The 18,742-nt window shown below is 34.6% G+C and overlaps 2 protein-coding genes across 2 annotated transcripts; one reads left to right on the top strand and one right to left on the bottom strand.

The window, feature by feature from the left end:
* Window positions 1–5,350: 5,350 nt before the first annotated feature.
* Window positions 5,351–10,584, bottom strand: LOC132030344 (uncharacterized). Its single transcript, XM_059419925.1, has 13 exons — window positions 10,461–10,584; window positions 10,309–10,369; window positions 10,103–10,192; window positions 9,923–10,000; window positions 8,920–8,994; window positions 8,722–8,774; window positions 7,706–7,868; window positions 7,383–7,493; window positions 6,844–6,970; window positions 6,629–6,726; window positions 6,085–6,223; window positions 5,765–5,817; window positions 5,351–5,680 (listed from the first exon to the last, which is right to left on the bottom strand). Exons 2-13 carry the CDS (start codon window positions 10,360–10,362, stop codon window positions 5,567–5,569), a joined length of 1,155 nt encoding a protein of 384 aa, XP_059275908.1. The 5' UTR covers window positions 10,363–10,369; window positions 10,461–10,584; the 3' UTR covers window positions 5,351–5,566.
* A 1,363-nt stretch (window positions 10,585–11,947) lies between these two features.
* On the top strand, window positions 11,948–16,473 carry LOC132030345 (O-fucosyltransferase 30). Its single transcript, XM_059419926.1, has 2 exons — window positions 11,948–12,456; window positions 14,843–16,473. The coding sequence occupies exons 1-2, from the start codon at window positions 12,020–12,022 to the stop codon at window positions 15,894–15,896; spliced, it is 1,491 nt and encodes a 496-aa protein (XP_059275909.1). The 5' UTR covers window positions 11,948–12,019; the 3' UTR covers window positions 15,897–16,473.
* Window positions 16,474–18,742: the final 2,269 nt, after the last annotated feature.

The following is an 18,742-nucleotide window of genomic DNA, read 5'->3' on the forward strand; positions in this document are numbered from 1 at the left end:
TAACAACAGAACAAGTAAGAAAATGGATCAAGACATATTTAAAATATGAAGCTCTACACACACGCACAAAAAAAAAAAAAAATTAGTTAACAGATTAGTCCCAATCATGTGAATGATTTGGCACTACAAGCTGCTACTCTTTATCCAATTGTAGTTAACAATCAGTTACAAATCATGAGGGAAACTAAGAACGAGTAATATCGAGTTCTTCCCTATCAAGAATAGGTTCTTTGAATAAAAAGTTGAACAAGATGATGTAGAATAATAAATCATTGGGCACTATGATCTTGGGCCAAACTAATATTTCTCCTAGATATTAATTTGTCAAAGTCTTCAGAGAGGAAAAAAAGGTGACACCAAGAGCAACATATGTGAGATTAGCTAATTAAAAAGGGTATAAGATATAGATATTATATTTAGTTCATGAATTTTTAGTTAATATTGAATAAATTGAAGGATGAGGACAAAGAATCACAACTTAACTTGCACCAAGGTAGAATAATTTGACTGTCTGTCATTGTTAGTGATTTCACATGTAAGAAAGTGTGGTTTACATGTTGCCGTTCTTATTGTTTAAGTGTTTATTGCGGGATGGTAATACATTAATGTGAAGAAATTAGAATTTTTTTAAGAGGTTTTAAAATATAAGAAAATAAACATATAAAGAATCAAAGACAATATGACTTCTGCTATATACATAAAAACAAATTCGACCTTATATGTATAGTGAAGTTTTCTAATGAAGGGGGTTCGGATAAACCCCTTGCACCCCTAGCTACGTCCGTGATCATACACCTTCCTCACTAGGATTAATAATAGAAGGTCTAATCCTCCTTATATTTTTTCATTTATGATTTTATTCATTAAGTCCACACGGCAACCTATCTGGGAGGTATTAGCTTAAAAAGAAAACAAATCAATTAGCTTAAAAAGAAAACAAGATTTGTACTTTCTGAAAAGAAAAAGAAAAAAAGTATCGCCGAGGGCTGATATTTAACCTAGTATCTATACATTAACAACCTTTTTTACTCTATGAAATTCGGGAAGACTCGGAAATAGTCACAATCAGGGCAGACCTAAAGCTTCACCTACAAGTTTAGCTTAACTCAGTAATTTTAGTTTAAATTGTATTTTTATTTAAAAACATACTTAATATGTATAAATATATTAGAGATAATGGATCAAAGGCCCATCTCTCCAAACTATTACGTTTTTATTAGTTTCATACTTAAACTATGCCTAATTTACGTTACACTCCTAAACTATAACTTATAGGTGCTAAAACTCCCCGACTTGATAGATGACAAAGTACATGTAATCACCTCCTTAGAGGCACGTAAGGGACGAAAAGAAGCCATCTACGTGGCTTTTACAATGGCTAATTAAGCCATGGACGAAGCAAAATAGAAGCGGGGCACAAAAAAAGAGTTGTGATAAAATCAAAGATAAAATCAGAGATTATACATTGAAATCATTGTGTAATCGAACAAATAAAAACTAGTCTTCTTCAATTTCTCTACACCCATAAAGCTCTTATCAAATTGGGACAAAAGTGGCGCCCTTCGTGTTTTTCTCTTTACCTTTTCTTATCTCATTTTTAACTTTTAATTTCTTTTAATTTTACTTACTTAGTTAGAATTTATGTTATAATTAAAATCATTACTAATCAAAACAATTTTTTTTTAAAAAAACAATTAAATAACTTGTGTACTACCACTTGACATTTTTCTAAAAGCTTTTTGGAAGCGTGAACAGTTACATAATATATAATGAGCAGTTTAATATGTCAAACCAGAAGGAGGTTTTTGAAATTATCCCTTACAAAAATGAATAGAAATTTTAGCTCTCCATGATCGCCATGCATTTTTGTGGTCAGAAACTCAAGAGTCATGATTTTCCTTATGATTCTTCTTTTCATTTCAATTTCTATTCATTTTTATGGTCAGAGCTAAAAATGATTACAATTACCTTTTCCTTATATAAATAATTTTAAAAGACTTCAGACAATACGAGTTCAACCGAATTTAATAGCTTTTTCAAGTCTTGGTGGTCAGAGTCATGTAGAAAGTAACACATGCACTATAAAATTAGTCAAACTGCGCACAAGCTAATTTAGACACCACAATAATAATAATATATATATACACACAACCCTTTTTTTCCATGATTTTTGACAAAATATGAAAGCTTCCCCACACTGAACAAGAAAATGACGACGACTTCAAAAAGTACAACAGTGTCACTCGATAAAACAGGCATGAAAATGCATTTAACCTAATATTACAACGTTTGAAATCTGGAAACGACATGAGAAATAACCATGGTACAAAGTACACAGACACACAGCAAAAATTTCTCTGTATATTCTTGCAAAATCACACAGCAAGAGTGAACCTCTCTTCCATTGGATAATGACCCATATTCATCATCCTCCTCAGAAAACTCCAAAGAGTTTCACCCCTTCTTCTCTGAAAATATGATTCTTCTTCAAATTGTTGCATTATTTTCTTGAAAATCCAATGCAACATTTCACCTCCAGAGAGAAGAAAACAGAGGATAAACACAACAGGGGCAACAGAGTCTGGGAAGAGAACAGACGCAGTGGAAGCCAATAACAAAGAACTAAAGAAAACCATAACATGGTGTACCAGGTCTGAGAATTTCCTATAAATAGGATGGTTAGAAAACCTCTGCTTAACTCCATATATTAAACAGTATACGAGCAAAGAAGTAACTGAAACTCGCATGGTTTTTGGACGGGTCGAAAAAGGATCAGTATTGTTATTGCCTTGATATTTTAGCTGTAAAAAGTTGAGGAGAGTTGTTAAGAAGAATCCAAGAATAGGGAGGGGACAATTTGTTGTGCCATGTTCCTCGTACATATAGAAAATGTAGGATTGTGCAATCATGAAAGTGGAATTGAATTGATTGGTAAAGGTTCTCCGTGCCTGGAGGAGAAATAGGCCAATTCTTGAATTGTTGGCCATTTGAACAATTGAAGCTAAGAGGGTAAAGAGCAAATAAGGAGTAAAGAAGAAGATTATGAACAAGAGAGAAGATAAACTATACGATTAGCAGTCTATGGTATGGTAATATATATAGAGGGACATTCCTCGTCTAAATTGGGTGTCGATGTTTTTTAAAATGTCCATATTAGTTATAATGGAAAAGAAGGATTCAGTAGAAAGGGTTTAGAGGATATTAAGGGTCAGAAGGTTTAAAAAGAATGGCCGATTTGGCAAATACTAACATTAGTACAATCTCTTTTTCTTTTTTCAACATCCAAGAGATATCATAGTCACATCCAATTCTACGAGGGAAATTTCATGTAGACAATATTAAAAAGGTTGCAGCCCGTATTAGACACAAGACTAGGAGAAAAAAAGAACTTACTTACACCTCTCATTTGGACCAAATTAAGTAAAAAGTAATTTAGCATTAAGCGTCATAAATTAGTGTGCAAGTACAAATTACTAAACTTATAATATGTGATAAAACTTTAATTAAAAGGCTTACTACTACTATTCAACATCCAAGAGGGGTGCACACCCAATTGACTCACATCCAATTTGTTGAGGGGAAATTATCATGTAAATAGAAAAAAAATTGCATATATATAGACACAAGACTAGGATTTAAACAACAGAAAAAAAAAAAAAATCGCATAGAGACTCACAAATTAGAGTGAAAAGATACAATATACTAATAAACTTATACAGTGTGATTCACTGTTTGTGATAGGGACCTGATCCTTTTTGTTTTTTCTTCTTTTTAGATTTCATGGGAAAGGGTGATGAGAGGATAAAAAGTCAAAAGGATCAATGAGTTCAGTTTGTACAACAATTGCTGTCAACTTATGTACATAATCACAAAGGTAGAGCCCTTTTTAACGATGGACGTGCATAGAGAAAAGAGAACAAATTGGTAACAAAGGATTCTTTTAAAATTTTAAATAAACAAAGTTTTGCCATTGGAATGGTTCAATTTCTTGGTTGTGCAAGTTTCTCAATTTGTAGTAATAGTGACCGGGTTCACGGATATATTAGCAAGAAATTAATTTCTCTAGTTATTTTTTTTGTTCTTGGGATCAATTTCTATAGTTTATTCACAATTGATGGACTTATCATGTCTACATAATATCACTAAGCTTGAACCCGATCATCCATAACTGACCTTGTCATGTCTTAAAAAATCACTAAGCCAAAAGTATCTTCTAATTTGTGAGTCCAAATCAATCTAATATTGGTCCTTTTTAATTTATTTATTTATTTATTTATTATTTGTTAGTCCGAATTTGTTTTCATGAATGCACTAAAATTTGAGGGAAAAGATATGATTTTCTTTCTAATTACCTAGCTTAACTTTTCGGATTTCCTTCAAATTTTGGGTTGTCTTCCATATGGAGGATTTAACCTGAAGCACTAATATCTAACTAATTTTACACTATCTTGCATTCTAACATACTATTGGAAGACTATTCATAGAGAGTTACCCATAGTAGTAATTCAGCTTAACCTGATAGTATAAGCGATTAACTAGTATCCACTGCCGGTGAAGACTACTTTTTAATACTAGGAGATTAACTAATATCCACTGCCGGAGGAGACTACTTTTTTACACTAGCAGTGTACTTAAAAGCCTATTATATATTCAAATTACAAATTAAGAAATCAGTTTAGAAGGCAACCTCAACTCTACATTTACTGCACCTGAATTCTTTAGGATTACGACCTTGTTACCGAAAATATGAAGGATTCCACTGTGTTCTTGTTACCATTGATGTAAACTTTTTACTTTATCGTTGTTCAACACCCATTGAAGCAAATTAACAGCATCAACCTTCGAAGCAATCGAATAAACCTTTGAAGCTATCCTTGTTATACCATTCTATAATATATGGTACTTCTTTTCCTTAATTTATGTGACACTTTTCATTTTTCAAGCATCAATTTGATTAATCATTGAAACTAAATTGGACTAGATCAACTCAATATTTTAAAATTTAGATATTCAAAAACTATATAAAAAGTACAATAAGTTGCAATTCGTCTCATATATCAATATGATTAAAAAAAAAAAAAAATTAAATGTAGGTCAAAATTTACATAATGTAAATCTCGAAAAGCGAAAAGTGTTACATAAATCGGAAGATGAGGAATAACTATTTATGTATTATCTTCTTTTTGCCAGATTTTAAAGATGGATATATAAAAAGTAACTTCTTTTGTTGAGTTTTGATCTTAATTCTTTACAGAATAACTACTGTTAGAATTTCTTTTGGGACTGAGATGAAAGGGAGAGAGAAGGGGAATAGCAGGGAAATGGGAGTCAGAAGATTAACGAGAGCACAAGAAGTAATCAAGGATCTAATTATAAGAAATTAAAAAAAAAAAAAAATGGTAACAGCCAACAGGTTATTACAATTCTAGTTTTTCTATAAGGTTTGAAAGCCTTGTGCTCAATGGTCAAAGACTCACATAAAATGTTACAAATGAAGCAGAATATAGACAAGGAAAAGATTAAAAGAAACATCCCAAGTTGACAATAACTTTTACTTGTGTTTTCTCTAGAGCAATGTGGCCACGTTTTGGGGATCGTTCACTAAAAAGGGTCTCAAGCGAGGGTCTGTTAGATGGGGAAGACCAGCTCTTGCTCCCAATGCTCTGCACCCAATACCCGCCTGAAATCAACCCACAATGCACAAGTTAGCTTCTCTTACATTTACTATCCGTATAAGACCAATACAAAGCTAAAGTCCACTAACCACTTGAGAAGCAAACGTCAACATTCTTTCTGGTGGCATATTGGCACAGAGAGCTGCAGATTGCAAGTCGGATATCCATGAGAAACAAAACCATTACAAACCTCCGATCAAACGTGAAGGGAACAATGACATCAGATTTAAACTTGCACAGATATAGACATGAGTAAAACTAGAGAAAATGGAGGGTATTAAATGGTTTGAGGTTGATAGAAGCTCTGGATCCAATTGTCACAAGCAAAGGAAAAGGTGAGATGCAGGAACATAACACATTTAATGAAAGAATATTAGATATAAAGACTGCAGAGTATAATTTTGCTTACCATACAAAACTGCTCCAATAAATGCATCACCTGCACCAGTTGTATCGACTAGTTCTGATGGCGGTATCTTTTCAGCTGTTCCAAGAAGCAGCTTCCCACTCACTGTACCAATGCCTTTTGGATGCAATTTTGTAATATCCTAGAAGAAGACACATACTTCAGGCTCAGATATCATAACTAAATGAATCTACAAACATATCATAACTTAATGAATCTACAAACATACTCTATTCAGCTTCATAAGAAGTGCTGGAAAAAACACACTTCATAAGCAGCACCAAGAAACCTCATAAATAGATAGATTTAAGAGTGATGGGTAAAGGTATGAGCGCAGGAGAGCACGTCAATCTCATGAACTTCAAGAAAAATGGTAGTAAGCCAGGAGGAACCATACACAACTTCCACTCCCACAGTAAATTCCACCTTACAGTGGTCGACTAGACCAAAATGTATTGTGTACATAGATTTTATGTGTGTGTGTGTGAGCACTGCCTCCATGCTTCAGTCATCTATTAAATGATAAATCTTCTTCTTGGTGAATTACCGAGGATATGCATGTTGCAGTGCTTGATTCGGTATCAATACTCTGCTTCATTTTCTTGAACAAGTCATCGATATCAATTTCTTCAGACTGGAGATCCTCTGCAAATCAACCAAATAGCGAAAAGTAAATACATACACCTCTTCTTCATGTTTCAAAACATTTTGTTCGCCAGACACTTAACATACATTAGAAGTACCGAAAATATGCAAGCATACCAGCTTCAGCTCTTTCTAGCATCATGCAGCCATCTTCACCCAACGTCACAATTACAAATTTGACGTTAGGCAACTTTAGAAGTACAGAAACAAGAGCATCTTGGACTGAAGGAGCCTCTGTCCATGCCTGGGAGACAATACATTTTTTGTCAAGCTCAAAAAGTCCAAAGATATCAAGAGTAAAGCTAGGTGGAAGAATGACATTAATTCACCTTTTTTAGAAATAGTATTGAAAAACAATTTTACTCTCCAATAATGTGGTAAACAGTGGCAAGGGAGAGAAGCTTTAAGTTGTAACACTGAGGGAGGAGGAAGGGACTCTGTCATTGAATTAAAATTGTGGAGACAACAAATTTCGTACCTAGTAGAGCAGAATTGCTACAGATACCAAGTAGAAGAATAAATAATCTAAATCTAAAATATTTTCTCGTATTCCTAGAGCGTATTAGCAACTAAGATTTAGAAGCATCAGATATCCAAAATGAAAAAGATCAGCAAAGGAACCATTTCATTGCAGTTTGTCAGCATAGCTAACTTGCCTGTGGAAATCTCGCTGAGCAAACGACATAAGTTGCCAAGTTTAGAAGGTCATCTACCCTTTCTCTTTTACTTTCTGCATCAATTACAATAGGTATATTCCTCTGATGTGCCTGCACTGGGAATCCAAAAGGCATGCAGTTTCTCCATATGGTTGAAAACATAAGTCTTCGGATAATTTGACCAAAAACAAGAAAAATAGTTAAGTACTCGATATGTCGTCTCTGACGAATACAAGCAACATGATCAGACGCAGACAATAAGAAAGCAGTTTTAGCAATCCATGACTTCCATTTGCGCAACAAAGATGTTCGAGTGAAATTACCTCCCGGGCCACAACTAAAGCTGATACCAATTCAGTTTCTTGCAATACTCCATCAAAATATACAAGTCTCACATCATCCAGAGCTGATGACAAATCCGACTTGGATAAATCCTCAGGTACCATGGGTGGGTTTCCTGGAGTGTAAATGCAAGTGCGAGTTTTCCTGGTAGATCAAACAATACTAATCACGAGAACAGCTAAAAGCTTCAATAGAACAAGTGCAGAAGTATCAGCAATCCATTTGTATAGACCAAAAGCTAGAAAAAAAGAAGTAAACTTTCTAAAATATTTATACATCTCTCACACAAATTCGGTGGAGAAAAACTATGTTGGATACTTCTGAACCAATTCTGCCATATATGTAGCAAAGTGGCCAATTTTGGCCAATGAAAATTGGTATAATGAGGAAAGAAAAGTTATTCGGTCAAACAAAGAAATTAAAACTTAGTAAGGATTGGGCGGGTTGGGTTATGACCCGCTTTTTAGCCCATTTTAGCCCAACCCATTTCAGCCCAAGTAACTTTTGGGCGGGTCAATAGGGCCCATTTTGACCAGGCCAAATTCAGCCCAACCCTCAGCCCATTCTGACCTGCCCCAATTCAGCCCAACCCGCCCATTTGACACCCTTAAGTCAAACATACATATTCTTTTTTTTTTTATGACATGGGAACCCGCAGTCTTTATCTATTTTCTTTTACTCATGATGGATAGAATTGCTTCAACCATTAATGACTTAAAAATTTCTGTTACTTTTTCAGGCTAACTTACAAGTGGCATGTATCTCAAATCCTCAACAAACAACATTTATTGGTTCTTGCGTAAGCAATATACGATATACTGTTACTTATCCAGAAACCAAATATAAAGCAAACCCCAGCAGAACTTTTTCTAATTGATTCTGCCAAACTAGAAAAAGTTCCACATCCTGCATTGACGTTAAGGCTCTGAAAAAACAAATACTATGTGCCAACAAACAATCACCAAAACAGCAGTTAACAAAAACTGAGAGCACTCACGCTTGACTATCGACAATGACGTAAGAGAATGTCGAATGGCCCCCTTCGGAAACCTGAACCCAACATTACAGGTTGAGGTGAATTAAACACTAAAATTATGTCTGATGTTACTAACGCATTGGAAACACCTCATGTTGAGATTGATTTAACAGATGCATGGCAAGAGAAACGTGCAGAACCGAACATAGCCAAACTCACCACCATAAATGATGTATCAACCCCATCAGCTTCTAACTCTTCCAGTATTGCTTTCCCTTGAGAATCATCTGCAACCTACAGGCGAAAATAGTAATAAAAATGTGAAGACTTCCGATATCATTATCGCAAAAGGGTTATGTGTGGAAAGGTGAAGGAAATTAGAAATAGTTTTATAGAAATGACAGTTATAGGTGACTCCTTGTGCAATAATCACGAATGATACAGAAAATTGCACAATGAGTCAGGCAACATTTCATTAGATATTTATTTATTCCATGCTATGCGAATTTCAAAGGAAGTAGCATTATTTACTGTTGCCGAGGGTCTATTGGAAACAGCCTCTCTACCTCCGAAAGTAGGGATAAGGTCTGCGTACACAGTACCCTATCTAGACCCCACTTGTGGGATTACACTAGGTATGTTGTAGTAGTAATATTTACAGTTGAATCTTGACCACCAGTATTGCGGGACAAATTTACAGGACAAGTTGATTCTTGTAGGCTTACATGCATTTGCATAAAAGTTGACTTACTCCAATCAAGTCCAGATTAAAGGAACACGGAGGTCAAAACTATGATACAAACCACCCTCTTGGAAATCATGTGGCAGGAGGTAAAATGTAAATTGGTGTTTGTAAATTCCAATAACAGGAAAGTGGTTCAAGAAGCTAATCAGAACTAAGCAAAAATGGGACCTATGCTCAGTAAGACACTAACATTGTCTGACATGATAAGACACTAACATTGTCTGACATGATATTGGAGTTCTTTATCTCATGTCTCACACAGTTAAGACTCCTATGACAAACAAAAATGTTTTAAAGGAGTAACAAGAAAAGAATTCTTCTTTGAAGCTCTTGTAACATATAATAGATATCTTAAAACAAAAATAAGAAACTTACACAGCTAAATCTATGTACTTGATTAGTATACGAAAAACTCACAAAAATGAGTCAGTCAGTACTTGTACAGTCAATAGATATTTACAAGCCATAAGCTCAGACCTTTGATATAATTCTTGGAGATAGACCCAAACGAGCTGCACAAGTCAAAGCATTCCCTGCATTACCACCTCCTTGAACCTAATAAAGACACAATTTTCCTTTGAAATTTACCACTGAAAATTTTAAAAAATGATAGCACACTAATCAATCACACTTACAAAGAACACAAAAAATAATAACCTGAAAACTTGTGCTTCGAATCTTATCATCAGGCTTAGGATAAGAATCGACTGCAACAAGGAAATCCACTGCGGCCATTCCACAACCTAGCTACTCAACAAAAACACAGAACAAACTCAAAAAAAAAAAAAATACAGTAAATCCTGCAACAGTTTCAGCTTATATATTTTTGACATGTGAAGAGACTATCAAGAAAGAAGACTCACAACTGTGTGATTGTCAGGGATTACTGTAGTTTGTGGGGTTGACGAAATTGACATTTTCAACCTGAATTTGATTAAATAAGACAATTAAATGTTTAGTTAAGTTCACACAAAGAAAGGTACAATTTATTTTGATGAGATTAAAGGTACCTCACCTGGTAAAAGAAGAGTTAGAGATAAGATTATAGCATTGAGGAATATGAAGTAGTAAAGTTGACGGCGGTGATCGGACGGAAAGTGACGGCTAGCTGTATGACTGCAAGCCAAACGTCGCCATTGTTGGTCAAGACTGAAAGGAACCGAGCAAAATACAATAATCCCGATATAAAATGAGAAGATTATTTTTAAAAAGGATTTATTGGTCCTTATAAATTGTGATTTTAATCCCTATTATAACTCTCTAAGCACATTAAACCTCTAATTAATTAAATTGTGCACTTTTGATCTCTTTGCTTGTGTATATTCACAAATTTATCATAACTATTAACCGTTTCATCACTTAATTACGTATTTGTTATGTTAAGTTTGTATTGTTAATTCATATTTGACAGTAATATGATTTTATAAATAGTCAAAAATAATATATTTTTTATATAAAGGGACCAAAACACACTTTTTAATTAATTAAAAATTAAATATGCTGAGTCATATATCACAATGACCAAATAGCATAATTTACTATTAACTTAGGGACAAAAAGTGTTATTATCCCTTTTAAAAATTATAACATTTCATATTTTTAATAAACTAAAAATAAAATTATTAATACTACAATAACAGTATATCCAATTTAACCCCACGAGTGGAGCATGGGAAGAATAAGATATATACAGACCTTTTATTATTTTTGTGGGGGTAGACAGGTTGTTTTCGATAGATATTCAGCTAAAAAAAAAGATTTTTGAAGCCGGATTACAAGAAAAACATGACTGCAAAATACCATATTACGAAGGCAACACAGATTAATGCACATTGAAGAACAATAAACTACGCGGTTACTAACTACTACTAATAAGGAGAAGCGAAAAGGAGGCTAGCCCCCTGCTTCTCCCGCCTAAAGTGCAACATTACTCGGATATCTATTATCTTTTTATCCTAATTCTCATCCTTCTCACCTTCTTATCTAGAGTCATATCCTTAGTAAGCTGAAATTGTGTCATGCCCCGTCTAATCATTTTTCCCTAATATTTTTTCGATTTACCTCTATTTCTCTAAACTCTTTCTATAGCCAACCTCTCACACCTCCTTACCGGCGCATATACACACTTCCTCTTTACATATCTGAATCATCTCAGTTTTGCTTCCCCTCATCTTATCCCCACGGAGGACACTCCCATCTTGCCGCATATAACTTCGTTTCCAATCATATCTTTTCTTGTATAGCAATTCTCACCTTGCCACATATAACTTCGTTTCCAATCATGTCTTCAAGTATAGTCACACAATGACTAATTTTTTATAAAAACAATAGAGAAATATAATTAAGGTTAAATGTTTTAAGAAATTTTAATATTTCTTAAATTCGTGCTTAGTGACAATACATGAATTTGTCTAATCTTCTAAAAAAGAAAAAGAACAAATCGGGTAAAAAAATTTGGAACTTTATTTTTATGCAAAACTAAGATGTGGTTCTGCAAAAGTTGGAGCACCACAACAATTAGCGTCACTGTTCCACCATCTCTGATCCAAGAATTCGGAGAGTTGTATTGAATCCATGGAAACTGAAACCTTCATTAGACCCAACACCAAATCAAGGAAGAAACAAACATCTCCACTTCTAACTTTCCTTTTTCTCTTCACACTAATCCTCTTTTTCTTCTACTTCAAAAACTTCATTTCCCCTTCTCTTCTTCCCCTTTCCCCCAAAAAATCATTACCCATTATACCCCGCCCCTCACAATGCATTTCCACAAATACCCTTGGAGAAAAGTTTCTCTGGTACGCACCTCACAGTGGGTTCAGTAACCAATTGGCTGAGTTCAAGAACGCTGTTTTAATGGCTAAGATCTTGAATCGGACCTTAATTGTACCCCCCATATTGGATCATCATGCTGTTGCGCTTGGTAGTTGTCCTAAATTTAGGGTTTTGAATCCTAATGATTTGAGGTTCTTGGTTTGGAATCATAGTATCCAGCTCTTGCGTGATTGCAGGTAACTTGGAAATTTGTCACAGTTCAAATAACCCTTTAGTTTCACTGAACAGCAATAATCACTTATTGTGCATTCTTTGTGTTTGTTAAATTGTTTGACTGAATTATGTAGAGATAGCTGAGTTAAATTGATTTTTAGTCAAGTGCCTAATGCTATATATGAGCTATAGATTTGGATATGTTGTAACACTTACATTAAGTTCAGTGGTTGTCAGGACCTTTTTAGTTATATTTCAGTGTAAGGGTATATGTGGATATAGAAAACCTCTAATTTCAGAAAACCCATAGTCAAGAGACAAATTATCAATGATTCGAGCGTGAACAGAGCGCGACGTAGTTGATTGGAGTCATATTATCCAGTTCTTGCGCGATTGCAGGTAACCTGGAAATTCGTTCCAGCCCCAAATAACCTTTAACTCACTGACCAGCAAATAATCACTCATGGTGCATACTTTGTGTTTGTTAATTTGTCTGACTGAATTATGTAGAGATATTTGGAGGGAAATTGTTGACCTTTTATGAGGATTTTGCATGTCTGGTGCTTAATGCCAGGAGTATTTAAACTATAGGTTTAGATATTTTATTACACTCTCATTAGGTCCTGTTTTTTACGTTTTTTCTTACACTCTGTTTGGATAGTTGTTATCCATCGTTTCATAATGTATTGTACATTAGGTCTTTTTTGTAGATATAATGTTTGATAGGTCCTGTTTTTTTTTTTTTGTTTGGACGTTTTTTGTAAATCTTAGTGAGAGACTTGCATTTCAGTGTAATTCCGAAACAAGAGAAGAAACACGACAGATTAAAATCACAAAAGTTTTTTTCACCAAAAAGTAGGACACAAAGAAGAAGGAATAAGAAAGCAGTTGACGAGCTGGGAAAAAGAAGAGAGACGTGCAACCTCTACTTTTAGAGCAACCCCTATTTTACATAAAATAAAAGGACATTTTAAATAACGTTTTGATACCAATACAATGGAATGAAACACAGGGTGTGTTTCAGTGTACAGATTAGCAAGAGATGAAGGAAAATGTTTTCCTTAAAAGGACACATTTTCCATTTGAGTATGAAGGAAAATGTTTTCCTAGAAAATAAGTGGGATTCTTACTTATTTTCTTGTGTTCGGTACGTAAGCAAAAAATATTATCCCAAAAGCATTTGAAATTAGTCTAGGCAAACACTGTGGGAGTGGGGTGGAGGTTAGGAGTGTGGGGGATGAGGGCTATGGGGATGGGGTGGAGGTTAGGGGTGTGGGGGGATGGGGGCTATGGGAGTGGGGTGGAGGCTAGGAGTGTGGGGAATGAGGGCTATGGGGGTGCGGTGGAGGTTAGGGGTGTGGGGGGATGGGGGCTATGGGAGTGGGTGGAGGCTAGGAGTGTGGGGGATGGGGGCTATGGCTAGGAGTGTGGGGATGGGGGCTATGGAGGGTGGGGAGGAGACAGTTAATGTGGTGTGTCACTTATGCAACTTGTTTTGAAGTCATTTTCCTCCTTGATCAAAAAAAGAAAAAGGGAAATCATTTTTCTCATTTTTTAAGTAACTTGTTTCCCTAGAAAAATGTTTTCCAAAACTTTTGACCAACCAAACATGGGAAAATTGGAAAGCATTTCCTCCATACCAAGCACACCATATATGTTTAGATTTCTTGTTACTGTTACATTAGCTTGGTGTTTTTGTGTCTTAGTGGGCGTTTGGCCATAAAAATTATTCACTTTTTTCCGGAAATTTTTTTCACTTTTTTTACTTTTAGCGTTTGGCCATAAAAATTATTCACTTTTTTCCGGAGTTGTATTCCGGAATACCAAAAACAAGAAAAACTTGTTTTTCAAAATTTTTTCACTTTTTTACACTACATTTCACCAAAAACTATAATTTCAAAAACTATGGCCAAACATAACTCCAACTCCAACTCCAACTCCAAAATCCCAAAAAAAAAAAGTAAAATATTTTTTGGTATTTATGGCCAAACGGCACCTTAGTTAGAGGCTTGTATTTCGTTTTTGCAGATAAGCAAGAGATTTAGCAACCTCTATGTTTAGAGCAATCCCTATTTGACTTAAAAAGACATATTTTTTTAATATTGGAATGAAAATGGTTACAGGGAGATTCATGCAAAGGCTCCACCTAGTTTGGGATTCAGGCGTAGTTGAAATGATTGATTGAATGTGCTTAATGCTAGCGTCTAAATTTTGTGCTTAGACAGAGTGACAAAGCTTTTCTGTAAACTTTGTATACATTGCAAAACACTATCTTATTGGACTTTATAAGTTATAAATTATGTATTAACTATTGTGCATTTTGATTTGTTTCACTGAATAAACATTATTGCTTTTTTTGGATGGAGTACTAGGAAGTTTCTAATAATCTGCTTATTTTGTGTGTTGCAGATATGTATCCATGGCTGATATAGTTGACCTTTCACCACTTGTATCTTATTCAAAAGTGAGATTTGTAGATTTTCAAACTTTTGTGTCCTCCTGGTGTGGTATAAACTTGGATGGTATTTGCTCTAAGGACCAAAATATACCATCTCTTTTATCTGAAAGCCTTCGACAGTGTGGTTCTCTGTTGTCTGGTTATTATGGCAGTATCACTGGTTGTTTGTCTGCTTTAGAAGAAGATTGTAGAACAACAGTTTGGACATATCAAAAAGACGTTGAGGATGGGGCGTTAGACTCATTTCAACCTGATGACCAACTTAAGAAGAAAAAGAAGATTTCATTTATTAGGAGAAGAAAAGATGTATATAAGGCTGTTGGTCCTGGTTCTGCAGCAGAATCAGCCACTGTTTTGGCATTTGGAAGCCTTTTTACTGCTCCTTATAAGGGATCTGAATCCCATATCGATGTTCATGAAGCTCCTAATGATCCCATCATACAGACCTTAATCGAAAAGATTGAGTTCCTTCCCTTTGTTCCTGAAATAATAAATGCTGGCAAGAAGTTTGCTCTTCAAACTATCAAGGGTCCCTTTCTTTGTGCACAGCTCAGGCTACTAGATGGACAATTCAAGAACCACCATAAAGCTACTTTTCTTGGTCTGAGGCAGAAGATAGAATCTTTGAAGCAAACAGGACAGAAACCGATCAATATATTTGTGATGACTGATCTCCCCATGGCTAATTGGACGGGGAGTTACTTAGGGAGTATAGCAAAAGATTCAGATGCCTTTAAGCTGTTTGTTATTAGGGAAGAAGATGACTTGGTTCAAGAAACTTCTAAAGAAGTTATGGCTGCGGGGCATGGGCTAAAACTTGGTTCAATTTCACAGAGTTCGGCAGGGATTAACAAGCGTCGCCATCCAAAATCATTAACTGATGTTCTCTTATACATAGAGGAAATAATCTGCAGCTGTGCTTCTCTTGGTTTTGTTGGCACTGCTGGGTCAACAATTGCTGAGAGCATAGACTTAATGAGAAAACATGACATCTGTGCTGGCTAAATCGCTGCTGGCTTATAGATTACTAATGTTATTTACCCAGCTTTGTGTTTACCCAGCTAGAATCCACGTATTGTCTGATATTCTCCCTTTTTTGTCGGTCAAAACAAGCTTGAACTTACAAGTCAGCAGTGTCCTGTGTGAATCGATGGACTAGGCTGACAAATTTGAAGGATAAAAGTGATCCATACTGCTGGAAGAGGGACTATTGGATGAAGAATCTGCTGCATATTCAAGGGATTATGAACACTGATGGGTGGATCTGTCTGCGTGAAGTTTTCTGTTCTTCAAATACATACTACTAACAAGGTTCATCCATTTGAACGGAGGAGGTAATCATATCTTCAAATTTAAGTCCAGAATTGGATACAAGATCAACAACCTTCAAGGTGGGAAGGCTTATTCATTGAATTAGTGGCATTTAATTACCTATACCGTAGCACAGAAGAACCATGTAGAACAATTGAAGTGTACAAAATGTTTATCTAATCTGTTGGAAGTGTTCCTTCTCTTTTCTGATTACACTTTGTTTAATGATGTGGCTTAGTACACCAGGAATAAATTGAAAGGTTCTGCGCTATGGTTTGCTATGAACATGGAAACACAAGCATATGATTATCTGTTAAACATCAATATATATTTGAATTATGCTGCAATTGAATTATCTTCTGATTAATTGTTTGTGATTTTGTTAACACAGCTTCAATATATAAAATAATTATTGTTAAAAGACAAGGTAACAGCCTAATAGGAATCAGATTCTGAGCCAAGCACTGTAGAGTAAATCATGTGAGATTTTTATATGAACTCATTGTGTCTTTCACAATAAAACTTTCTGGGAGAGCAGCATAGATGGACAACAAAGTTTCAGAGATTTTCTTGCTTTGGAGGAAAGGAATGTACTGAATTGTGTTATATAGAAGATTGAATAGGTTGATTTGTTCGTTTTTATTTGTCTATGTTCATTTTTATTTGTCTATCCTTTCATGACTAGGGTTCATATCTTAGTAGAGGTAAAAAAATAAAAAATAAAGTGTTAGGTGAAGCTTTGATGGGCAGATATTGGTAGGAGATGGCACGTACCAGTAAGAGATTGTAAAAAAGATTAGTGTATGGAAGTGAGACCCTTTCCTCTATTTTTAGTTCCATTTCTCATGGCTGTGGGAACCTGTTTCTTTTCTTTCTTTTTCTCTTTCCGTTGAAATTGAAACGGGAATCATGTAAAAGAAAAATCTACATTATCAATATATAGAAGTTAAATCCTTTCCCCTATTTCCATTTCTTATAGTTGGTGTATGTTGAAAAGCAATCTTTTTTTCGTTCTCCCTTTGGATGGAAATCTGTTTCATTTTGCAGAATTTGTATTATATGTCAACTTCAAGGTAAGCTTTTTAATTTATTGCTGATAGGAAGGACAATAATTGGTGTTGTCAATTAGTTTGGGAGTTTGTTGAATCACGTCTGCTTTATAACATCCATATATTTTGGTTGTGCGTATTAAATGACATTTGGTCCACATCTGGTATGACTCCCATCAAATTTTCCGGTTTCTGCAAATTTTTTTACTTTGGATAGCGGGAGAAGGATCTACCTATTTTAGTTCAAATGATAACTAGTATACGTAACTTGTAATTTTCAGCACTAAATTGTTTCATCTACTGGTTTTTTCGTAGAAAGATGGAGTATTTATACCAACAAAGAAATGCATAACGTCCTTTATCACGAGATCGTAGTTAACTGTAATTTTCCGTCTCAATATATCGTTCTCATGGTAATATAGTTTGGTATAAACATCATTTGCGAAATTCCTTTTTACTATAATGTAGTTATAATTGTCTTTGGTCAAAACATCAAATAGAAAAAGGGAGATATCGGTCAAAAACATCAATAGGAAAATCAAAACATCAAATAGAAAAGGGAGATATTGGTCAAAAACATCAATAGGAAAATTAGTCAAAACATCAAATTGGATAGAGGAAGGTACCGTCCAGCAACTAAAGGGGCCTTGAGGTGTTTTGAAATATATTATGGATATTTTGCATGATCTATATATATGAAGTAACATCACTACTAGAAAATAGAATTTAAACCACCCACCCTCCATTTTGATGAATTCTTTATTTTTACTAAACAATAAAATTCGTTGTCAGTTTTATTTGGTGATGAATTATCAAATAAATTTATTAGCTACGAATTATTTAACGACATATTAGCGATGAGATTGATAACTTTCCCCAGTTATATTGTACAGTTTGGTTAAGAAAACCTATTCGTTGTTGCCTAGTCACGGAAGAGAGGCAAAAACTATTTTTGCTTCTAAGATCTTAAAAAAAGACTTCTTCGAATAATGATTCAAGTTAGTATCCTCGTTTTTTTTTTTAATCATTTGGTTACGTGGTCGACTGGTAGTAATGAAAATCCACGTGGTAGTTTGAATGAGAAACTTCTATTTTATTTTATTTTATTTGTTACCCAAAAAAAAAACTTCTATTTTATTTTTTATTTCTTGATACACTGGATAGTGGATGCAATGATGGAAGATACAAGTATAAATGAAAATCGCTCATAATCTCAATATATTTTTGAATAATTTCCACTCAGAAAAAAACTATGTACTTCGATTAGAATATTTTGACTACCAATTTATATATAGGTCGCGTAGCATTTTGAGTGTGATATCGAAATTTCAGGTATAGTTTGAGTGTGATATCATACTACAACAAAATATGCTTTTAGCGACAATTAATTTGTGGCAAAAAAAATTATATTCTAGAATTAATTATTACGGCATACCGAACTTTTCTAACAATAAATGCCGCTAAAGGCTTTCTGATCTTGGATTCTAATGG

This window comes from Lycium ferocissimum, chromosome 9 (genome assembly GCF_029784015.1).
Source record: "Lycium ferocissimum isolate CSIRO_LF1 chromosome 9, AGI_CSIRO_Lferr_CH_V1, whole genome shotgun sequence".
Taxonomy (NCBI): domain Eukaryota; kingdom Viridiplantae; phylum Streptophyta; class Magnoliopsida; order Solanales; family Solanaceae; genus Lycium; species Lycium ferocissimum.